Source organism: Geotrypetes seraphini, chromosome 1 (genome assembly GCF_902459505.1).
Source record: "Geotrypetes seraphini chromosome 1, aGeoSer1.1, whole genome shotgun sequence".
Taxonomy (NCBI): Eukaryota; Metazoa; Chordata; class Amphibia; order Gymnophiona; family Dermophiidae; genus Geotrypetes; species Geotrypetes seraphini.
Window position 1 is genome coordinate 329,113,137 of NC_047084.1, and position 25,620 is coordinate 329,138,756.

General features: G+C 45.5%; 1 protein-coding gene across 12 annotated transcripts in view; it reads right to left on the reverse strand.

The window, feature by feature from the left end:
- PDLIM5 (PDZ and LIM domain 5) overlaps positions 1-25,620 on the reverse strand; it is a 468,176-nt gene that overhangs the window by 200,247 nt on the left and 242,309 nt on the right. For 8 of the 12 annotated variants that reach the window (XM_033957971.1, XM_033957962.1, XM_033957979.1 and 5 more), the window contains exons 4-5: positions 14,364-14,406; positions 12,950-13,413 (exon numbers count right to left, since the gene is read on the reverse strand). In XM_033957971.1, coding sequence (XP_033813862.1) covers positions 12,950-13,413; positions 14,364-14,406 — 507 coding nt within the window. The remainder of the gene's footprint in view (positions 1-12,949; positions 13,414-14,363; positions 14,407-25,620) is intronic. The other 4 variants (XM_033958049.1, XM_033958033.1, XM_033958025.1 and 1 more) reach the window with 2 other exon arrangements.

Here is a 25,620-nt window from a genome sequence, read left to right on the forward strand (position 1 = left end):
CAGGTTTGATCCAGTCCTGTGTTTTTCCCATTGCATTCAGGGCCTTTTAGTTCTGATTTCCCCTTTGCAGTCCCTAAGAAAGACCACAATTCCCAGAATGCACTTGATCAACCCTGTCCTGCAAATCTGGATCAGTTGGCAGCCGTAAGTTAAACAGCAAAATAAGGTTCCAACACTATGGTATTATTGTCAATAGTATTCACTACTGTAAGTGAATGTAACAGGAACAGGCATGGGCAAATGTGAATAAATACTAAATTCTCATTACATCCACTGTGTATCAGCACAAAACAAGTACAGCAGACTTGCATGCTTCCTCAGTAACACAATAGGGAATAAGAAAGCATGATATTAAACATGTCTTACATGTGGGACTTCCCATGACAGCTATATGTAAACTAATTTACCTGAATTTGTCTAGCAAAATAACATTTACTGTACCTAAATTCCAAAGAAAGGTAATCATGTTTAACTGCTTGTTTCAGCAGCTTAATATTTCTAGGGTTCATCTCAGATGAAGGCAGGAAGAGCACATCAATATTTGTTTAATTCAATAAAAACATCTTCCCTGTCCCCAAGGCAACTTGAAGAATCTGTGCAAACAGCTCACATTACTGCAAACTATATTTGTAGAAAGGCTGTGTCACTGGTGCTAGCGTTTCACTCTTTACAGGGTAAGCACATTCCTTGCTACTAATAAGTTTGGTCAACATCTGAAACCAAGCTCTTCTGAGCCTAGAGTCTCTGGAGTATTCTTTCCGTCAGGCCTGAACACCTATACAAGGTGTGACTTAAGATAGCTCCAAACATGCAATGGTGCTGTGAGAAAAGCATTTTCTAGCTGGTCTTCAAATGACAATCAGATGTGGATCACCTGATCTCCTCCTCTCCCCCCAATGTTTTCCTTCCTATTCTGCTCTCCCCCTGCTTCTGCTCCCGTCCATCTTTTTAACACTGTAAACCAAGGGTGTTAAACTCAGGCCCTTGGGCCAAATCTGGCCCGCAGGGTAATTCGATTTGGCCCGCAAGAAAATACCCTTTCTGTTCCTTCCCTCCCTCCATCCCATTGTCCACCATCTCTCTCCCAGCTTCCCGGTCTCACCTTCGAAGCAGCCTGAAGAGGATCACCGGTCGGCTGTAGCGATCCTAGCAGGCTGCCATCAGCCTCCGCAGCACATTCTCTCTGCCATGGTCCCATATGTCAGAGAAGGAGCGGGACCATGGCAGAGGGAAAGTGCTGCGGAGGCCAACGGCAGCCTGCTAGGATTGCTACTGCCGATCGGAAATCCTCTGCAGGCTGCTTTGAAGGTGAAACCAGGAAGCTGGAGGACGCTAGAAAGAAGGGGGAAAACATGCAGGTCTTTGGGGGGGCAGGGGGCAGTCCTTGTGTAGAAGTACACGGAGCGATGGCCCTGGTGTAGAAGTACAAGGAGGGAGGGAAGGGGGGTCTAAATAGACATGCATAGGCTGGACTGAGGGGGGAAGGGAAGAAATAATGGGGCTAAAAACGAAAGGGAGAGAGATTGTAGACAATTGGACAGAGGGAGGGAAGGAACAGAAAGGGAGAGAAGTTAGAAACAAGGGATTGTGTGGAGGGGGGATAGAGATACTGGAAAGGAGGGTAGTTGGGAAGAGAAAGGAAGAGATGGACCCTGGAGTGGTGGGGAAGGAGTGAGAGATGCTGGATGAAAGGGTAGTTGAGAAAAGGAGAGATGGTGTATCTGGGGATTGTGGGATCCATCACTACAGCTGCGGGGATGGAGACGAAAAAAAAAGAAAGATGCCAGACCTCTGGGGGAGGGAAGGGAAACGGAAAGAGAGGACAGAAATGGAAGATGGATGGCTAGCATGGAGAAAGAAGAAAACAACAAATGGGCAGGAGACCCTGACAATCGTGTTATCAAAAGACAAAGAGAAACCAGAGACTGGGACCAACATGATTTGAATAATGACCAGACAACAAAAGGTAGAAAAAATAATTTTCTATTTTGTGATTACAATATGTCAGATTTGAAATGTGTATCCTGTCAGAGCTGGTGTTAGACACCAAGTATGAACTAGGACCTAAAAAATAAAGAGGAAAAGTCTTTTTTATTTATTTTGTTTAATACTACAGAGCCAGCATGGGGATGGAGAGATTGTAATCCTATACTTCTAATAAGAGTAAGTACCTTAATAGAAAATTTGGCCCGTGACTTAAACTGTGTTTTAGATTTTGGTCCCTTATGTGATTGAGTTTGACACCTCTGCAGTAAACGGTTTGAACCCACGTTTCTCCTTCAGACCCTGGGTCGCCTGATCCCCCATTGCCCCAAGTACATTAGATAGATTGTAAGCCCGCTGGGACAGAGAAAAATGCTCGAGTACCTGAATAAATTCATGTAAACCGTTCTGAACTCCCCTGGGAGAACAATATAGAAAACTGAATAAATAAATAAGACAAACAGCTATGTCTCTAGCCTCTGATAAGCAATATATCGAGAGAAAGAGTAACAGCGGGATCTGGATAGTCCTTATTGACGCCCTCATCCACCCCCACCCCTTCACTCATTGCCCCAACTAACTAATAAATTCAACAGATTCAATTATGGGAAATAGTCGCAGCTTTATTTATTGATCAACAATACCAAATAAATTAACACTGCATATATTAATATCTATTAAACATAGTAACATAGTAACATAGTAGATGACGGCAGATAAAGACCCGAATGGTCCATCCAGTCTGCCCAACCTGATTCAATTTAAATTTTTTTTTTTTTTTTTTCTTCTTAGCTATTTCTGGGCGAGAATCCAAAGCTTTACCCGGTACTGTGCTTGGGTTCCAACTGCCGAAATCTCTGTTAAGACTTACTCCAGCCCATCTACACCCTCCCAGCCATTGAAGCCCTCCCCTGCCCATCCTCCTCCAAACGGCCATGCACAGACACAGACCGTACAAGTCTGCCCAGTAACTGGCCTAGTTCAATCTTTAATATTATTTTCTGATTCTAAATCTTCTGTGTTCATCCCACGCTTCTTTGAACTCAGTCACAGTTTTACTCTCCACCACCTCTCTCGGGAGCGCATTCCAGGCATCCACCACCCTCTCCGTAAAGTAGAATTTCCTAACATTGCCCCTGAATCTACCACCCCTCAACCTCAAATTATGTCCTCTGGTTTTACCATTTTCCTTTCTCTGGAAAAGATTTTGTTCTACGTTAATACCCTTTAAGTATTTGAACGTCTGAATCATATCTCCCCTGTCTCTCCTTTCCTCTAGGGTATACATATTCAGGGCTTCCAGTCTCTCCTCATACGTCTTCTAGCGCAAGCCTCCTATCATTTTCGTCGCCCTCCTCTGGACCGCCTCAAGTCTTCTTACGTCTTTCGCCAGATACGGTCTCCAAAACTGAACACAATACTCCAAGTGGGGCCTCACCAATGACCTGTACAGGGGCATCAACACCTTCTTCCTTCTACTGACTACGCCTCTCTTTATACAGCCCAGAATCCTTCTGGCAGCAGCCACTGCCTTGTCACATGTTTTTTCGCCTTTAGATCTTCGGACACTATAACCCCCAAGGTCCCTCTCCCCGTCCGTGCATATCAGCTTCTCTCCTCCCAGCATATACGGTTCCTTCCTATTATTAATCCCCAAATGCATTACTCTGCATTTCTTTGCATTGAATTTTAGTTGCCAGGCATTAGACCATTCCTCTAACTTTTGTAGATCCTTTTTCATATTTTCCACTCCCTCTTCGGTGTCTACTCTGTTACAAATCTTGGTATCATCTGCAAAAAGGCACACTTTTCCTTCTAACCCTTCAGCAATGTCACTTACATACATATTGAACAGGATTGGCCCCAGCACCGAACCCTGAGGGACTCCACTAGTCACCTTTCCTTCCTTCGAGCGACTTCCATTAACCACCACCCTCTGGCGTCTGTCCGACAGCCAGTTTCTGACCCAGTTCACCACTTTGGGTCCTAACTTCAGCCCTTCAAGTTTGTTCAACAGCTTCCTATGAGGAACTGTATCAAAGGCTTTGCTGAAATCCAAGTAAATTACATCTAGCATATGTCCTCGATCCAGCTCTCTGGTCACCCAATCAAAAAATTCAATCAGGTTCGTTTGGCACGATTTACCTTTTGTAAAGCCATGTTGCCTCGGATCCTGTAACCCATTAGATTCAAGGAAATACACTATCCTTTCTTTCAGCAACACTTCCATTATTTTTCCAACAACTGAAGTGAGGCTCACCGGCCTGTAGTTTCCTGCTTCATCCCTGTGACCACTTTTATGAATAGGGACCACATCCGCTCTCCTCCAATCCCCAGGAATCACTCCCCTCTCCAGAGATTTGTTGAACAAGTCTTTAATAGGACTCGCCAGAACCTCTCTGAGCTCCCTTAGTATCCTGGGATGGATCCCGTCTGGTCCCATCGCTTTGTCCACCTTCAGTTTTTCAAGTTGCTCATAAACACCCTCCTCCGTGAACGGCGCAGAATCTACTCCATTTTCTCGTGTAACTTTGCCAGACAATCTCGGTCCTTCTCCAGGATTTTCTTCTGTGAACACAGAACAGAAGTATTTGTTTAGCACATTTGCTTTCTCCTCATCACTCTCCACATATTTGTTCCCAGCATCTTTTAGCCTAGCAATTCCATTTTTTATCTTCCTCCTTTCACTAATATATCTGAAAAAATTTTTATCTCCCTTTTTTACATTTTTTAGCCATTTGTTCTTCCGCCTGTGCCTTCGCCAAACGTATCTCTCTCTTGGCTTCTTTCAGTTTCACCCTGTAGTCCTTTCTGCTCTCCTCTTCTTGGGTTTTTTTATATTTCATGAACGCCAACTCTTTCGCCTTTATTTTCTCAGCCACTAGGTTGGAGAACCATATCGGCTTCCTTTTTCTCTTGTTTTTATTGATTTTCTTCACATAAAGGTCCGTAGCCATTTTTATCGCTCCTTTCAGCTTAGACCACTGTCTTTCCACTTCTCTTATGTCCTCCCATCCTAACAGTTAATTTTATTAACAAATTAAACATCAATTAACAACATCAGCAAGCTCCTCCTGAGCTACCAGGTGTACACCGCAACATATTGCCCCCGACCCCGCCACAAACAGCAAGAGTCTGAGGGGTGGCATGACCTCATGCCCCTTTAACTGGGTCACCTGACCCCAAGGCACGGCTCCCAGCCGGCCCACCGCTCATTGCCAGATGAGCCCCAGCACCCAATAGCTCGGGAGACCCGCCCTCCCGAGCTACCGATAAACAGCCCAAAAACACGGGTGGAGAAAAAAGCCACCCTGGAGGACCCTGGAAGGAGAAAAAAGCCACCCTGGAGGACCCTGGAAGGAACCAAGTCCTCCAAGGTCCCGGTTTTATAACCTCGCCCCCCACATCTTTTAGCACTCTCGTGTCCAATCCCCTTACAGCCTTTCGGCGTGAACATCCCCTGCTCTATCCTTCCTAATCTAATGCTCCCCAGCAACACTCCCCCCATCCCCAAAATTGCCTCAACTGGTGACACACGGGCCTCCCAGGACCATGTTACCCTATGGCCATTGAGACAAGCTCTCGGGCTACACTAAACTAAGAGAGAACTACTCAAATTTTTCCCATGGTTTCCTTCCTATGAAGCCTTTTATCAAAACTAGAGAATAACACGGGGACAAATTTTTCCCCATCCCCGCGGGAACTCATTATCCTGTCCCAGCAAGTTCTTTTCTGGTCCCAACCATTCCTGCAAGCTCCGCGTCATCTGCATAAGCCTCAAACACTTTAAAATCATAAGTGTTCTAGGTTTGTGCGGCAGAGGGAAGCCCTGGCGGGTAGGCCACAAGAAGCCTGTTCACCGCACTGCCTCTGCCAAGCTGGTTACCGCCACCACTGCTGCTACTTAGGAGGCCCAAAGGGGAGTGGGGGGGGGGGGGTCAGTCGGGAGGTGTTGCACAGGGGGATAGGAAGGAAGAAAGCTGCTGCACATGGGGGGAGAGAGGAGAGGAGAGGAAGATTCTAGTTTCGGTGAATAAAAACGCCTTCCTCAGGGGACACTATGGAAGGCGTTTTTCTATGCTGAAACTAGAATCCTTGTTGGGACCACACTTTTGAATCAATAAAGACTTTGCTTTTGGTTGAAAGGATGTCTCCCTTGCCTTTCTGTTGCACTGTTGGTATTTCAAGGCGAGGTTTATGTTTATTAAAATTTTTGACCGCACTTCAGTTTAACAGCATGGTTTACAAATAATAAAGAGAAAGGAACGTCATTAAAACATAGAAATGTCAGATTTGAAATGTATATCCTGCCAGAGCTGGTGTTAAGACAGCGAGCATGAGCTAGGACCTAGCAAAGAGAGGAAAAGTCTGTTTTGTTTACACTACAGTGTCGGCATTGGGCTGGCGAGGGCAAAGAGGACTGGGGTGGGTGAAGAGTCTACAGATAAACTCACCAGGATGTTTGGAAAAAAAAAATGCCCTATTGGATGGGAAAAGTAAATCAAATCAAAAAATTTCTCCCCGAATTGGGTAGCACTGGTACACAGGAAACCGAGGTGCCACTACCTAAACAGGCCCTCCTCCATCTTCAAGTTGCATGGACATGTGTACATATGAGGTTCCTCCAAATGGTTGAACTGACTAGCTGTGCTGTGGGGAAACCGTGGCCTCATGTCTAGGACCGCCCAGTTCTGCCCCCAGCACCGCCCCCAGACAGCATTCGCGCATGGACATGACATCACCACGTTGCGTCCACACCTGCGCGGATGCCCCTTCCCGATGCGATTTTGTCAGGAAGCTTTGCAAAACCCGGACAAAGTGCCAGGTTGTGAAAAGCCATCCGGACCCCCAGAAATCCGGACATCTGGTAACCCTAGGCATGTTTAGCTTCTACTGACATTCAGTCATCCCCCTTGCTTCATCTAGAAAGCTAGCAAAGGCCTACAGAGGCTAGGAAAGGGCAATGCCTTAAATCCCTAAACCCTCTTGTATTCTTGTACTGTGTGGAATGCAGGCCTCATCTTGTACAATTTTCTGGTTTCAGACGGTTCTTTCCCATGACAACACTGATGTCACAAACCCAAGGGCTACATGAGCAGACAGGACAAAAGGGGTGGTTGTTTACACAAGAAGTGACCACTTCCAATTATGATAATTCAGCAAGCTCCCAGAAATGCCTTAAAAAAACCATCAACAGAACTGTGTTTACTCACTTTTCATACTTCTGCTCACTGCCTTCATAGATGTCTATCCTTATAGGCGTACACAGATTCGCTACACCTGCACCACAGAATCTGATTCCACCGAAAGAAATCTAAGGTATAAGAAAGCAAGTTTCCTGCCACTGGACAGAATTCTTTGCCTCTCACGATTTATTACATTTACTGAATCAATTTAATTTGAAAGGGGAAGCCCATCCCCCCAAGTCTGTAATTGGAAACAAAACCAAACACTCAATTTGGCTGCTGGGCAGCAGCAGCAATTTTGGCCATTTCCTGTATTCAATTTTCCACAGACAGAAAAATATGTGCTTTAAAAAGGAATCCAGCGAGCTTGCTCTGTCTGCCCTAACAGATGCTTCCCACATTCCCAGCAGCAAAGTGTCTCTGTACAGCCAGACATCATACAGGCACCATTAACTCAGAGGACAGGCTTAACTTTAACTGGATAACCTGCTCTATTATTTTTTCCCCTTTGGCTCATCAGTAGTAGTAAAATAAAAGAACAGTGGGAGCATAGCATGGAGGCATTTTTAGCATTATTCAAGTTACTTTGGAGTTTTACAAACATTAACCCCTCCCCCTTTTCCAAACCACGCTAACATGTTTTTTTTATCGCTGGTTGTGGCGGTAACAGCTCCAATGCTCATAGAATTCGAGTTTCAAGTTTATTATTTCTTTGATATAACATCTAGCAAAAATTTATCTAGATGGTTTACAATCATTTAAAAAAAAATTTAAAAATTAAAAAAAACCCAATAAAAAAAACCCAAAACAAAAAACCAATAGAAAATAATATCCACATAGGATCATTAAAATTTGCAGAGCAGAGGATGATACAAGACCATAAAGGACTAACATGACAGGAAGGAAAGAACAAGAGGTGGTAAAAAATATATATCGAGATAAAAAAAGAGGGGGGAAGGACAAAACAATTTGGGAGTGTTTCGCTTTGGAAAAAGCATTTGGGAGAGAGCACCTGAATGTAGTCTTTTCCAAAAGAGGAAAGAGAGGCTCTAATATTAACCACTATAAGCATCCTTGAATAGGTAAGTTTTGATTTTTGTTTAATGTGGAGGGGGAAAGCATTCCAAAGCGAGGGTGCCATAACGGAGAATATAGACTTTCTGGTGGTATTGTAAAAAATTTCTTGAGTAGAAGGGACTACTAGTAGGCCTTGATAATTTGAGCGTAGATTACGGATTGCAGTGTAGAGGATTAAATGTTTGTCTATAAAGGATGGAATATTGGATTGTTTTGTAAGTGAGGAGCAGAATTGTGAATGTGATGCAGTGGGGGATTGGAAGCCAGTGTGCATCATGTAGAAGAGGGGTGACGGCCGATTTATTTAGCATGGTATATAAGTTAACAGCTGCATTTTGTAGTATGCAAATCTCTTTCCGACTATGAGCATTGGAGCTGTTACCGCCACAGCCAGCACTAGAAAACGCTAGTGCGGTTTTGTAAAAGGGGAAGAGGGTAAGTTTGTATAAAGGCTACAATGTAAAGAAACAGAAGCTAACTTACTCAGAATTTCATATTTCTGCTCTTAACTCTGATTAATGCATTATACTTGCCTAAATTCTCTCCTAACTGCTTCTTGCTAAAAATAAATAAAATAAAAATTATCTATCCTCTGCTAAGTCATATTTCCTCTTCTTTCTCATAGGAAATAGGGTAAAACTTATAGTCCTACCCATCTCAGGGATCACTGCTCATATATAGAGAACCAAGTAATCAAGACTACTCAATCAATTCACTTTCCAACCAATCAAGATGACTTTTAAGCAGTATAATCACTGTGGCACTTTAATTCCAAGACACACCATTTGGAGGCTTAAGGCTTGCCCCATCTGTCTTCACTTGATAATATTAAAGAGGAGCTCTGCAAACTTAAACTGAAATCGAATACAATTAAAGCAACTTCCATCGCTCCACAAAAATCATACCAACTTACCACCTCTGCCTCAAAGAATAAACCAACCCAGGAATAAATGGGTCACAGCAGGCTCAGGAAGACTGCAACATGTAACACAGAAACATCCACCTTCACAAATACTCTACAGAATTCCTTTGCTCCACTAGTGCATTGCGATACTCAAGAAAACAGAATTGAGGTGGGACTGGAGCCAGTGAAGGTAACTCGAGAGAGAAAGTGCACCGAATACCACTGTTCTAATCCCTAAAGGCCAAATAGGAGAAACGTGTTTACCCTATCTAGTCCAAAACAACAAAAGTGAGGAAGGGACAGCACACATCAGCCTCAAGGACTATCAATTTATTGAGAATATATAAATTGTAAAAACATATACAGTGGAACCTTGGTTTACGAGCATAATTCGTTGCAGAAGAATGCTCGTAAACCAAATTGCTTGTAATATCAAAGCAAGTTTCCCCATAGGAAGTAAGGGAAACTCGCTTTGATTGGTTCCCCCCCCCCCCCCCCCCGAGTTTACCGGCTTTGCTCCATTCCCCCCCCCCCACACCCTTGAGGCCACCGACGCTGCTCCATACCCCTCCCCGTGATCCGGCATCCCCCCAGCGATCCGGCATCCCCCTTTGCTCGCGTCTGCCCCCCCCCTCCCGAGCACGGCAATGACATCCCTTACCCCGACTGGGCACCAGTGCCGGTGCCCGAAGATCCTCCCTCTTCTGGCGCGGCCTGGGCTGGGCGGTACGTCGGAGATCCTCCCTCTTCTGGGCTGGGCCGGGCTGGACTGGCTTTGAGCATTTGCGCATGCTCAAAGCCTTCTGGTCTCGCTCTCTCCGAGATTCTGAATCTGAGAATCTCGGAGAGAGCGAGACCAGAAGGCTTTGAGCATGCGCAAATGCTCAAAGCCAGTCCAGCCTGGCCCAGCCCAGAAGAGGGAGGATCTCCGACGCACCGCCCAGCCCAGGCCGCGCCAGAAGAGGGAGGATCTTCGGGCACCGGCACTGGTGCCCAGTCGGGGTAAGGGATGTCATTGCCGTGCTCGGGGGGGGGGGCAGACGTGAGCAAGGGGGGATGCCGGACCGCTGGGGGGGATGCCAGATCGCGGGGGGGGGATGCCAGATTGCAGGGGGGATGCCAGATCGCGGGGGGGGGCCCTCGTACAGCGAGGCAAGCTCGGTTTACGAGGCACCAAGTTTGCAAATGTTTTGCTCGTCTTGCAAAACACTCGCAAACCGGTGCACTCGTAAACCGAGGTACCACTGTACATATAAATCGCTAAAACATAAGGCAAGCTTTATGGAGAGTCTTTAATCCTTTTTGTACTGGACGCCAAGGATTAAAGACTCTCCATAAAGCTTGCCTTATTGATTGTCCTTGAGGTTGATGTGCAGTGTCCCTTCCCCTCTTTTGTTGTTTTGTGTTGCCTTGCATGGGGTAGTGCCTTCTTTTTTGTTGTGGGATACCCTATCTAGTCCTCCGTGTCCATGCTTTGTAATACCTTACGCAAAACAAGAGAAACCAACAAAACCTGCAGTGGAAAGTCAAAACCAGAACAAAACTGCAGGTCAATGTACAGGGTGCAGGAATTTATTTGAAATGCAAATTTCTTAAAAACATGTAACACACATAAAACAATCACAAAAACACTTTCACCAAAAGGAATAAATGAAGGTATAATAAATAGTAAAACACAAGCAGAATCTTTGGATCTTTTGAGACGTGAGCGGCGTCCGGATGAGAGTGTGATCGGACTTGTTACACCCTGAGGCAGCTTGACAGTGAAACGCTGGCCATCGTTGGTGTACCGATCCTTAAAGGAGAAAGTTAAGTCATTATTATCTTCTTCTATATCACTCAATTCTGAAAGCAATTTTCAAACACATTGCTAGGACCATCAAAATAGGAGGTTTTGTGCCAGTGAAGTGACCGCCCGAACACCGCTATTCCACCATTGTGGAGGTGGGTGGGCCTCTGTCTGAGGCTTTTTCCTCCGTTAAGATTGGATTCTGCTTGTGTTTTACTATTTATTATACCTTCATTTATTCCTTTTGGTGAAAGTGTTTTTTGTGATTATTAGTGGTGTTCACCATATCCGAGTTTTTTTTTTTACACACATAAAACAATTACATAAGCTACAATAAATGTAAATTCCTGCACCCTGTACATTGACCTGCAGTTTTGTGCTGGTTTTGTTTTTTTGTAATCTATATATATATATAAAATCGGAGGTATGTATGTGTGTATGTGTGTGTGTATGTGTGTGTGTATGTGCCGCGATCACGCAAAAACGGCTTGACCGATTTGAACGAAACTTGGTATGCAGATCCCTCACTACCTGGGGTGATATGTTCTGGGGCTCTCGCGGCCCACCTGCACACGTGGGCGGAGCTACAAACAGAACATCAGATTTCACTCATTCATGTCAATGGAAAAAATGTAAAAAGCTGCCATTCTCACAGTAATTCAAAAACGGCTTGACTGATTTGAACGAACCTTGGTATGCAGATCCCTCACTACCTGGGGTGATATGTTCTGGGGGTCTCGCAGCCCACCTGCACACGTGGGCGGAGCTACAAACAGAAAATCAGATTTCACCCATTCATGTCAATGGAAAAAATGTAAAAAGCTGCCATTCTCACAGTAATTCCAACTACCTGGGGTGATATGTTCTGGGGGTCTCTCGGCCCACCTGCACACATGGGCGGAGCTACAAACAGAACATCAGATTTCACCCATTCATGTCAATGGGAAAAAAGTAAAAAGCTGCCATTCTCACAGTACTTCAAAACCGGCTTGACCGATTTGAATGAAACTTGGTATGCAGATCCCTCACTACCTGGGGTGATATGTTCTGGGGGTCTCTTCACCCAAGAATTTATATGTTCTTGCTCCTGGAGGTGAAACTAAAAATGTTGTTTATAATCAAGTTTTGTGTGTGTTGTATTGTCTTCATTTTGTCAAATATTTCACATTATAATTTGAATATTGTACTTTTTATAAAGCTGTAAAAAAATAATTTCATTCACCACTATAAAGTATCTTTATTTGAATCCATTTACAGTGTTATTGCTATAATTAAATAGCCGTGCAACGCCGGGGAATCAGCTAGTACCTTATATTGTAATACCGTATAATGTTTTGCACTGCATTCTAACACTACATCTTGGTGTAGCTCCACAGGCATAGAGATTCGGCTTTAACCTTACCAGAAATCCTTCCTTGATTATGCCATAAATGAGCTAAATCAGTCTTTTCTGCCACCTGTTTTAGACCTGCTGTGCAACAGAACCCATTCAGTCTCTCGAGTCCCATGTGCAAACATTTTCAAACTCATTTTCCATAGTTCACGGGAAACATATTTCTCCTCTTTGAGGTAGTAACTGGAGGGGGGGAGGGGGACTTTTTGGCTCACGGATCAAGATCACTGTTCTTGATGAATCACTCTGTAGGTGATGTGCCTGCTGCTTCTTTCCTATAATTGGAAATTTTTTTGGTCGTACCAAGTCTGAGCTTGCTATAACAATCAATTGTTTCACATTATTTCCTGTTGCTCGTCTGCTTTTTTTTTTTTTTTAATTCCATCTTTAATCCTCAGAGGTACAGATTATTCAAGCTTATAATACACATAGGTTTATAAAAGAGAGGAGCAGAGAACTCTGCATGGGATTAAATTTTTTCTTGGCTTGGAGTGAGGAAGGACATCAAACCCAAAAACAAAAGAAAAGGTTAACATTTACTTGGTCAAATTAACACAAACATAGCCCAGCAAGGTGCCTCACAGAAGCTTACAGTAAAGAACATTTCTGCCACCTACCCATTTTGGTGTCTACTGTCCCCTTGGCTTTCTGCATCTCCTCTTCTCTGCCCCTCGACCACCTCTTGGACATGCTCGGCGGAACGCAGGTTCACTGCTGTACCGTACATGGCAGGCTGCCGTGGGACATTAACTGTAGCTTTAGCAGCACTTGGTGCTGGTGAATATTCATCGCTGCTAGGCCTGGGACTAGTGCGCATTCCAGGTGTAGCGGGTGGAGGTGGCGTGACCGCAGCCAACATGGACAAGGCATTTGGTGGAGGGGAGGCACGTGATGAAACAGCCATGGAAGGCGGGGTGAAGGCGGAGGATGCGGATGGAATGGAGGTGGTTTTTGGCGAAGGCGCTGCTCCAAATGGCCTGGGTGCTTTATTGTAGGCGACACTGGTAGTGGATGCCACTTTGGGCGCAGCAGGGGTAGGAGATGCTATGGGCACAGGTTTAAATAGTTCTCTGGGCTCATCCTACATAATAAAGAAAAACACATGCAAAACAAAACACAGCAAATCACATGCAAGGCACTGGGAAAAGCATAATAGCCGAGGCAAATGGGAGAGAGCGCAAACTTTTTACCTTAAAAAGGAAGGAAGAAAGCAAAATGATTCAAGAAGGGTTAAGCAATCAATTTTAAACAGGCACAAAATATTCATATACCGTAAGTAGTACTAACAGAGGCATGCTCGGATATAACTGTACTGCATAGGAGGGAAGGAGCTCAAATAGATGCTACTGGATGTGGTACTTAATTGTTCCACTTTTTCGTCCTTGGTGCACCAGTTCAGCAGCAGATATTATGCCTGCTGCAGGTCCCTCTTATTCAATAACATTACCTTGCACAAACTTAGAAAAGCAGTGCATCAAAGTTAACATGTCCATACAAGAGGGACCACTCACAGACACACAAAATCGACATTAATTGAAATTGCATCAGCATTTTGGTTGCTTAGGGTATGGCACCATAGATGTTAACGAAAAGGGAAGTGCAACCACCAATTCAGTAATCTCGCCCACCAAATGCCTCGGGTGATTTATAATGACTAGGGCGACAGGCTACAGTGACATGTTGGGCATTCATGAAATCGCCTATAATTTTAAAGTCATGAATAAGTTTAGTTTTACATTTTAAAAGGCAGCATTACGGGAACTTAAAAGAAACCCGCATTATGTATAAACTTCCATAAATTTAAGATGCAGAGAAGACTCTCGTGCGTATCTAAAGATCACATGCGGAAGATGCCTAGCAGTCACTAACACTTCCAGGGCCAGCCTTAGGGCTGCTACTGTGTTGCTCCGAGACCAATACCTCACTTTTTAGATCTCCACGGGTGGGGGGAGGGGGATAGACAACAGCACAACACCAGAGGCTAAAGCCAACCCTGGACATTCCACTGCTAGGTCAGTAAAAGGAACTTACCTTATGTGCAGGAGAAGGTTGAGGTTTTGGTGCAGCTGGTACTCTGGTAAGAAAAATGAAAGATGAAAAATTAGTTTTAAAAATTGTGTTGGGGAAAAAAACAATTGCTTAACGAGATCAACACATCCAGGTAAAATCTGGCTCATTAATCAATTGTTACACATATGACATAGAAAGAATGATAGAAAGTTTTTTGTTTTTCTGATATTTTCACCCTAGTTCTAAACACCTCACCCCCCTACCAGTTCCTTTCACCCTTCCTTGATTACAAATGAACTAAAACTTCCAGACTTCTTGGACTCGTATCAAAGCCTGAAAAAATACAAATAATCTAAGGGTCACATGGAAGACAATCAACAATTCAAAATACAACTACATGCCCTGTGAGATAAAACCATCCCAAAAAGTTTGTTGAAATTTTTCACCAGCAGGCCGGATCATTCCAGCTGGCCTAAAGTCACTCCATAATCACAACTGTATATAGCAGATTTAACCACCAAGTCCTTTTAAGAGCCACAGTAATTAATTGTAAAAGAACAGTTACTCTGGCCATAAACATGTTAAAACAAAATTCACTTTGTCATATTCAGTTTCAAAACCACCATATCATAACAGTGAAATAAGAAAACAGAGGCTGAGAGTTGCAAGCGCAGATCAAAATTTTTCTGAACTTTGAGGGAAGCCTCAATCCAAGTGTTGGGACTATGCACAGGACCAAAACATGTGTCCTGGTGTTGCCTCATGCTTCAAGCATTTCAAACAACTGCTCAGTGTTACTCCCATCAAGAAGGTCCTTTGAGGAGATATGTAAGCTCTGGAAATAAATTTATATAGCTGCTCTAAGTTGGTTGACTAGGTTTAAAGACTACAAAGATATGTCTTTTGAAGACATTTAAATATTCTATTCACTTATCCCAGACAGGGATGATCTGGGAACTGCCTTCATTTCAGAAGGGTCCTTTCAAAATTATGATATATTACATATTAAACATGTGTGTTTATATATATTATATACAAAAGAGGCGACTTGTGATGCTCAATCTGTTTATTCACTGTTAAGACCCGACAAGTACGTATTTCGGCCCTAAGGCCTGCCTTAGGGATCTTCTTTCCAATGGAGTACAATTTATTACATACTAGTGTTTAAGCCCGTTACATTAACGGGTGCTAAAATATATGTCTGTCTGTCTTTCTTTCTTACTTTCTGTCTCTCTCCCTGCCCCTGTCTCTCTTCCTTTCTCTCTCTCTCCCTCCCACAGTCTGTCCTTCTTTCTTTCTGGTTCTCTCTCTGGCACCCTGTCTGTCTTTCTTTCTTTCTGTCTCTCTCCCTGCCTGCTGTCTTTCTGTGTGTCTGTCTTTCGTTCTAATGCGCTGCCTGCCTGTCTGTCTTTCTGTTTCCCCTCCCCCAAAGCAAACCAAAATTGCTCCCAGGCCCCCTTTCCCTCTCCGTCCCCTCCACTTCCCTGTGCAGCAGCAGCAGCATTTCCCTCACACCCTTTCCTGTGCAGAAGCAGCATTTCCTGCCCTTCCCTGTTCAACAGCAGCATTCCCCCACACACACACACATTACCGTGTGCAGCAGCAGCATTTCCCGACCTTCCCTGTGCAGAAGCATTTCCCCACACACACACACTTCCCTGTGCAGCTGCAGCATTTCCCACCCTTCCCTGTGCAGCAGCTGCATTTCCTTGTGCCTTCCCTGTGCAGAAGTAGCATTTCCTCCCCCCTCCACATACACTTCCCTGTGCAGCAGCAGCAGCATTTCCCTCACACCCTTTCCTGTGCAGAAGCAGCATTTCCTGCCCTTCCCTGTTCAACAGCAGCATTCCCCCACACACACACACATTACCGTGTGCAGCAGCAGCATTTCCCGACCTTCCCTGTGCAGAAGCATTTCCCCACACACACACACTTCCCTGTGCAGCTGCAGCATTTCCCACCCTTCCCTGTGCAGCAGCTGCATTTCCTTGTGCCTTCCCTGTGCAGAAGTAGCATTTCCTCCCCCCTCCACATACACTTCCCTGTGCAGCAGCAGCATTTCCCGCCGCCCCCTTCCCAGTCGCTGCGTTGAAATTGAGAGAAAAGCCTGCACCGTACTACCGCTGGCTTCGGCGTCTTCTATCCACTACGGCTAACCCTAGTAGAAACAGGAAGTAGTCAGAGAGGGCGGGCCGCAGTGGACAGAAGACGGCGAGGCCAGCGTTAGCGCAATGCAGCGCTTTTCTCTTAATTGAAACGCGGGTGAGCCGGCGAGAAGGAGGAGGCTTTAGTGGTGGTGGTTTTGGCGGTGAGTGAGGGTGGGAGGGGGGGGAGTCGCCGGCTGTGCTGTGTTTCTCCGCTTTGGCCGCCGCATCTGCACTCCTGCTGGCCACGGACCTACTGATCACAGATCAGAGATCACAGAAGCATGCAGGTAAGTGTGCATGCGCGGCTAGGGTTTTATTATATAGGATGTCTCTTATTTAAAAAGATGGTCTTCATCCTGTGACCACTTTTGTGAATAGGGACCACATCCGCTTTCCTCCAATTCCCAGGAACCACTCCTGTTTCTAGAGATTTGTTGAACAAGTCTTTAACAGGACCCTCCAGACTGTATTTTTCGCTCCATAAGACTCACCTGACCCTAAGACAACCCTGACCCTAAGACGCACCCTAGATTTAGAGGAGGAAAACAAGAAAAAAAACATTCTGAACCAAATTGTGTACTAATATATACCAGGCTCTGCACCCTGTCCCCCCTTCCCTAGCAGGCTCTGCACCCAACCCCCTTCCCTCTTTGCCCTGCAAGGCTCTGAACCCAGCCCCCTTCCCTGTCAGGCTCTGCACTCAGCCCCTCACCCTGCCTTGTACTCTGCCTCCCCTCCCCCCCCCCCCGTGGTCTAGTGGTAGGTTGCGACAGGCTCTTTAAAAATCTCCAACCTGGAAGTAAAACTTGGCAAAGTCTTAGAAGTGCCCATCTAAGTGAGAACCACCTCAGAACTCTAAAAAGGAAGGTAAAAGGGTTTAAAATATGGTCAGGGTACTTGTGGTGCTATTGTAGGCCATACGTACACCAAACACGGGAGATCATCTAGGAAACCATAGTGTCCTTGGTCGACACCTGTCTGCACTGGATTCAGGAAGAGGCCCAATTCCTCACCCTTGTCTTGAGAGTATGTAACTCACTGGGGAAGGTTTATCTTGTCTGTCACATTTCCCCCAGCTATATTGGGCCTTCTGTTCCTGTCTGACTTGGATTCCTGAATGTTTTGCATTTTCTTAAGCCCCACTCTCTCCATTCTCTGTATTGTGCTGGACCAGAGGCATGTTGGGCCAAGGATCGGCCAGCTGTGCAAGCGGCATGCTGTGGCGGTGGCGCACTGCTTCTTCCGGGCACAGAGATGGTACCGGAGGCCGAGCTCCTCACAGCAGCCTTTCTCAGCAGCAGAGGCTCTGACTCATGCTGCCCCTCCCTTTGCTCGCTCCCTGACCTGCTCGGTGCGCAGCGCTAGCCACGACTGACTGGCACCACCGACCGAGCACTTCCCCCAACCAGAGCACACGCAGACTGACACAGCAGCTCGAGCTGCTGTCTCACAAGGGAGGCCAGCATGCTGCCACAGCGTGCATGCCCCGCCAAAAATGTTGGTAGTCTCTCTACATACAGTTTGGAAGGTACGGGGGGGGGGAGGGAGGTTACATTCACTCCATAAGACGCACCCTTATTTCCACCCACTTTTGGGGGGGGGGAAGTGCATCTCACGGAGCAAAAAATACGGTAATTAAAACACTGTTAGAAGCCTGATCACTATACTGGCAACAATCTCACGCATCAACACAACTGCAAGGAAGGAAATGAAGTTATCATGGGTGACTTCAATTACTCAGGGATAGACTGGAACCTAGGCACCTCCGGATGCAGTAGGGAAACCAAGTTCCTGGATGCAGTGGGCAATTGTTTCCTGGAACAACTTGTCAAGGAAAACACGAAAGAAAATGCAATTCTGGACTTACTTCTAAATGGACTATGAGGACCGGCGCAAGATGTAGAAGTAAAAGGGATGCTGGGAAGCAGTGATCATAATATGATCTGCTTCAACCTGGACACGGGGGTGAAACGACGATCCAGAATGACTGCCACGGCGCTGAACTTCCGAAAAAGGAATTACGAAGGGATGAGACTCAGGGTGGGAAGAAGATTAAGAAAAGGATAGGTGCTGTAAAAATGCTGGAGCAAGCATGGTCCCTTTTCAAGGACACAGTCACCGAGGCGCAAAATCTATATATACCGCGTATCAACAAGGGATCCAAGAGGAAAAAGGAACTGGCGTGGCTCACTGTAGCAGTGAAAGAAGCGATCAGAGACAAGAAGATTCCTTTTAAAGCATGGAAAAGGTCAAAAACGGACGAAAACTGGAAAAAGCACAAGGAACATCAACGCAGGTGCCATAAGACGGTAAGAGGGGCCAAAAGGGACTACGAGGAAAAAATTGCCAAGGAGGCGAAAAACTTCAAGCCGTTCTTTCGATATATTAAGGGGAAAAGACCTGTGAAGGAAGCGGTGGGGCCGTTGGATGACCATAGAATAAAGGGAGTGCTAAAGGAGGACAAAGCCATAGCAGACAAACTGAACACGTTTTTTGCATCTGTATTTACAGAAGAGGATATACGCAACATACCGGAGGCTGACAGGCTATACCTAGGAAACGAAGATGGGAAACTGACTGGGTTGACGGTCAGTCTAGAAGAGGTATGCAGGAAGATTGACAGGCTTAAAAGCCACAAATCCCCAGGACCGAGGGTAATCAAGGAACTGAAAGGGGTTATAGCTGAACTGCTTCAACTAATAACCAATCTGTCGATCAAATCGGGAAGGATTCCGGAAGACTGGAAAGTGGCAAATGTTACGCCGATCTTCAAGAAAAGTTCAAGGGGAGATCCAGGAAACTACAGGCCAGTGAATCTGACCTCGGTACCGGGAAAGATGGTAGAGGCACTGATAAAGGATCACATCGTTGACCACCTTGACAGACACAATCTAATGAGAATCAGCCAGGACGGCTTCAGCAAAGGAAGATCTTGCTTGACGAACTTGTTGCACTTTTTCGAGGGAGTTAACAGGCAGATAGACAAAGGTGACCCAGTCGACATTGTGTATCTGGATTTTCAGAAGGCATTTGACAAGGTCCCGCATGAACGACTACTTCAAAAAATTGTGATCCATGGGACTGAGGGTGAAACACACACGTGGATCAAAAACTGGTTGGCAGATAGAAAACAAAGAGTGGGGGTAAATGGACAATACTCGGACTGGAAAAGCATCACCAGTGGAGTGCCGCAGGGATCACAAACAGATCAGAGAAGGTTATCATGCCGCTGTAATGGGCCATGGTATGACCTCACCTGGAATACTGCGTCCAGCACTGGTCTCCATACTTGAAGAAGGACATAGTACTACTCGAAAGGGTCCAGAGAAGAGTGACTAAAATGGGTAGGGGGATGGAGGAGTTGTCGTACAGTGAGAGATTAGAGAAACTAGGCCTCTTCTCCCTTGAAAAGAGGAGACAGAGAGGACATGATTGAAACCTTCAAGATAATGAAGGGAACAGACTTAGTAGATAAAGACAGGTTGTTCACCCTCTCCAAGGTAGGGAGAATGAGAAGGCACTCTCTAAAGTTAAATGTAAGGAAGTTCTTTTTCACCCAGAGAGTGGTGGAAAATTAGAACGCTCTTCCAGAGGCTGTCATAGGGGAACACACCCTCCAGGGATTCAAGACAAAGTTAGACAAGTTCCTGTGGAACTGGAATGTACGCAGGTAGGGCTGGTCTTGGTTAGGGCGCTGGTCTTTAACCTAAGGCTGCCGCGGGAGCAGACTGCTGGTCATGATGGACCACTGGTCTGACCCAGCAGCGGCAATTCTTATGTTCTTATGTGAAGTGAAAGTGATTATTGCCAGTATAGTGATCAGGCTTCTAACAGTCTCTTAATTACCAGCTTTTTAGATAAGAGAAATATGCAATAAATAAACTTGAGCATCACAGGTCGCTTCTTTTGTCTTCTTTTGTTCTACCTTGAGGAGGTAGAATCTCCTGTATTCATACATATATTATATACTTGCATATACACACAAACAATTATACTGCACAAATGAAATTCCCACAACAGTGCAGTTCCAGATATGGAAGTACATTCCTCTTTTGACATCAGCAGACAAATTCCCACTGAAAAGGGTTTTTGCTTTGTTTCGTTAAGGGGGGGGGGAGACCAATTTAAAACACATGTCTTCTACAAAATTTCAGCCTCTTATGGTAAGTGCCGACAGCACTCATGTACAATAACATTCTTAAATAACTGTGGCAAGCCCCCTTCCCCCTCCTTTGCTGTGATCACACAGCTCCAGCTTTTTCTGGAATGCTTGTAATTTTTCAAAACCTATGATCTGTGCAGGGCCAAGAAATAAATCTTCTGCATACCACCACCAATACATAGTTTTGGTCGTATGTTGAGCCACATCAATTCACCAATTACAACTCAAACATATTGCTCCCCTGTATGCAAACCCTATGTGGTAAATATTGCATATGAACCGTTCTGCCATGAGCAGATGAGATGGAATCATTTATTTATTGAGATTTATTACCCGCCTTTAAGAAGCGATTCACTCAGGTATACAGCAGGTATAATTCAACATAAAACAATTCTCTTAACAGCATAAGAGTAGTAAAAAGACCAAATATAAACAAACACAATAAATGAGGTAGAGTTAAAAAGGTAAAATTATGTCCTTACCTGTTAATTTTCTTTCCTTTAGTCACAGCAGATGAATCCAGAGACTAGTAGGATTATATCCATCAACCAGCAGGTGGAGATAGAGAGCACTTGATTTATCCTTGGGTATATCCTGGATACACAGCCTCCTGGCCAACCAGTATAGGTCTTCTCAAAGCAGTTGAATTAAAACACAAAGTAAAGCACATAAAAGGCATGAGACATATGAAACATAAGACATATATGCAACTTCATTCCCTCACATGTGCTACCTGCACCAATGATGCTTCAAAATCAAGAATGCAATTTTTGGCCAAAAGCATGCTGAAACTGTGCCTGATTGTGATAAAATCCTGCAACAGGGTGGGGCTCTGGATTCATCTGATGTGACTAAAGGAAAAAAAATTAACAGGTAAGGACATAATTTTACCCTTCTTGTCATCAACAGATGAATCCAGAGAATAGTGGGATGTACCAAAGCAGTCCAAACGTAGGGAGGGAAATAAAGAAGCGAATGGGAAATCCCTCGCCCCCAAATCTTGCCCTGCAGCATGCGTCCAAGGATATACTATAAGCCAGAGAATATGTCACCCACGATCATACAAAGATTACCCTCCCTAGCATATGTGAGCAGGAGCCATCCTCGCCTGAAAGCACCATGTTGTGGAAACCACAGTTACATCGCCCATCCACGAATAGAATGAGTGCAAAGCAGCATCCTATCATAACCGCCAGGCCCCAAATAACCTCCTATGGCATGGAACCATCCTGCCCGGCAATGGTCCTTAGCTGATGTCAAAACTCCATGAGCACCGCCGCAGAACAGACCTACTTTCCCTTGCAAGGATCTAGGGCATCAACCCTAGAAACGGGATAAGGGAAGACCCCTCCTCTAACTGAAGCCCTCTGAAGTACAAATCCATAGGGCTCCCTCAGGAGGGGAACTGTTGACCAAAGTCAAGAAGAATGCCAGAGGAGAGGCTGTACCTGGGCCCTGAAGTGACAAGTGCATTTCCCAGAGCCCCCAAATAGATACGGCGACAACGGCAAACACAGAGACATCTGATCCATCTATTAGCCTACTCCTCCACATGAATGATCCAGAAGGAGCAGAAAGAAAAAACTTTGAGCCAGAGAGAAAGAGCTACAGCTAACCCGCACTAGCCTAGCCCCAGCTAACTGTCAGCTGGCCGGGATTAAACAAGGTATACTAGGCCACCAGTGAAATGGCGCCAAGGCCAACCTCCTGGGGCCAGCCAAATAGTGAGGGCAAAGAAATCACTGCCGGAGGCAATGTCCCTCCTCCGAGAGGAGAAAGACCGACAGCGGCGGTGCCTTAAACTGCACCAATGCCCCCCCCCCCCCCTTTTTGTAGCGGGAGGGAAGGGCCTTGGCCGACCGCCCCCATCCCGCAGCTCAACTGAGGCCTGAGCCACAGGAACCTTCCTCCTCTGAGGCCTAAGCCAAAGGCCCATGCTTCCTCTGAGGCACTGGAACACACCCAGGAACATTTCTCCATAGAGGCCTACGCTACAAGAACATTTCTCCACAGAGGCCTACGCCACAGGAATATTTCTCCAAAGAGGCCAAAGCCACAGGAACATTTCTCAACTGAGGCCTAAGCCACAGGAATATTTCTCTTTTCTGATCCAGGAAACTGAAGTGGTAGCTGCCAAGCCTGGCTCGAAATCCACCATAGAATCCAGGAGCTATGAGGAATCCCTGTAGTCCAGAAGTCACCACGTCCAGTACAGTAAGGGACCTGGGGGGGCCCAGGTGTTACCCTGAAGAGGGTGAGGTAGGGACGCTGGGAGGGCCCAGGTGTACCTCCAAAGCTGGCACTGTTCAGCCAGAACACCCCTCCTTCCAAACATCCATGCCTGGAACCAAAATCCACAAACTCCAGGAGCTGTGAGGAACACATCCATGCAATTTGCTGGAAATAGAGTATACTGGTTGGCCAGGAGGCTGTGCAACCAAGATATACTCGAGGATAAATCAAGTGCTCTCTATCTCCACCTACTGGTTGATGGATAGATTCATCTGCTGTTCATCTGACAAGGAATGAGTAAAATAGGATTACCATAAAACAGTTAAAAAAATATGTGCTGGGTTTTACTAAACGACGGTAGAGGTTTCTACCGTGGGCCAGCAAGTTAAATTCCTATGAGCATTGGAGCATTTAACTCTGTGGCCCGCGGTATAAACTTTTACCGCCATTTAATAAAAGGAGCCCATACTTATTAACAGCACTGAAATTCAAATGAGAGATAACACATATACTAAAACAGAGACATATGAAGCATCTAATAAGCACAAATCAGAACATTTAAATAACATAGAAAAGCATTAGCATCATATTTATCTCAGGACAGAACAGCAACAGCTATACCAAGAGAGAGATTTAGGGCTCCTTTTACTAACCTATGGTAAAAGGCAGCCTTAGTTGACCCTTACCAAGGGTTCTCTCATACGCTAAGACCTTTTTTTAAGCAGCTATGAAAATGGCTCTCTTTTATTAATGGCCAAGCATTAATGTATAAAGCAAGCTTGCACTAACTAATAACAAGTTTGTTAATGATGAGTTGAAAAAGGGGTAGTGTGGGAAAAAATCTTTAACAAATAGCAAGCCTCAAAATCAAACAACAGGCTTCAAAATGAACCATTATTAGACTCAGAAGCCCCACTAATGTCACTGGCATAATTTTAATAATTGGGAAAAACGGAACAGTGAAAAACATCCACAGTATTGTGAGAGAGGAAAAAAAAAAAAAAAGACGACTTCTACAATAACCCGACTTCCTAATCGCAAATCAGAACCCCCTTATCTAAAACACCAGCAGTTCAATTGAATATCGTTGCAATCCTTTCACTTCTCTTAACATCCTAAATGTCTGAGGAGTTCAAAATACTTCACACTGGATCCAGATAACTTCTTTCAAACAGTTTTATAAATCCCAATCCAGCCAGAGGATAAACAGTCCTAACAATCCCAACAAGGGCTCCTTATTTCGCTGCTTCACGCTGCTTTAGGATAAATAAATTTACCGATGCATCCAGGGAGGGGCCTAAAGCTCCAGGATGCACTGGAGAGGAGAAGGCCTGCCATTTTGAAGAGGAGGTGAGTTTGCTGGCTGGAGGGAGAAGGCATCCCTCCAGTCGGCCTTTGTGAATAAGGTAGGGGGGCGGTGTGGCAGTGGAAGGAGGGAGAGGGCATCCCTTCCACTGATAGGGAGGGGGAGCGGTGGGTTACTTGATTGCGGTGGCAGGAGGGAGTGGGCATCCCACCTGTTGCCGGAGGGGTGGGATGTCGGGGGAAGGGGGCAAAATTTTCTGGCATATTTGAGCCATCAAGCCTTACTTTCCTGTCATTGCCCGAGTAAATCCAGCGCTCAGGCACTGACCAGAAAGTAAGGCTATGACTAATGTGACCATTTATTTTTTTCCTTAAAACGGGACAGGACATCCCCTTCCCCCGGATCCTCTCCTGGATCCTCTCCACGGACCACCTGGTTAAATATAGTGCAAAATATAGACAGCAGATATAAATTCTCAAAACTGACATTTTGATCACTAAATTGAAAATAAAATCATTTTTCCTACCTTTGTCTGGTGATTTCATAAGTCTCTGGTTGCACTTCCTTCTGACTGTGCATCCAATATTTCATTCTTTCATTTCTTCCTCTTTCTTTCTGTCTTTTTCATTTCTAGCAAATTCCACAGTAACCACATTTCTTTTTCTCTAAACTAAGAAACACATGTTTTTGCTCTGGTTCTGTAAGTGCCATTGTCCTAGGGGGGCAGAAAACTCGACTCTTGTCACTCCGAGCAGGCTACAGCAGGCAACCAGTTGACTGCGGGGCCAGGCTCTTCTGGATGCAGCCACTCCAGCAACACCTGCAGTTCGTGTGTGAATTTCACCAATTCCACTGGCTCCTTGCTGTCCGGTTTGAATGCCTCCAGTTCCTTCGGAGAGAACAACTGGCTCAGGGACACCTGCTTGTAGAACTCCACCTCGGTGATGGTGGTGAGATCAACCCCAGAGAAGCTGCAGCAGAACGTGTTGGGAGACATCTTTCTCTCTCCCTGCCCCCTCAAGCTGCCACTGCCAATGATTTCTCCAAGCCACCGACACAGCAACAGGCCAGGTGTGTGCAATGACTGCACAAGCCTTCTCCCCCCAACGTCGGAGAGGAAGTTCTGGGCCAGCCAGGCAGCGATTGGCTGGCCCGGAACTTCCTCTCCAACGTCAGAATTGACGTTGGGGGGAGGGGAGAGGGGGAGGGAAGTACAGTCACTGCACACATTTGATCTATGTTTGCATCGCGCTGGGGAATCAGATTACTTGTCCCATTGTCCCCAAGCACAACTTCGGGACGCTCTTTCTGAAAACGGGACATTTCGGTGTCCCAAAGCTGTGCGTGGGGACAACAGGATAGGCGATCTAAAAACGGGACAGTCCCGTTCAAAACGGGACGTATGGTCGGTCACATTAGCTATGACAGCTC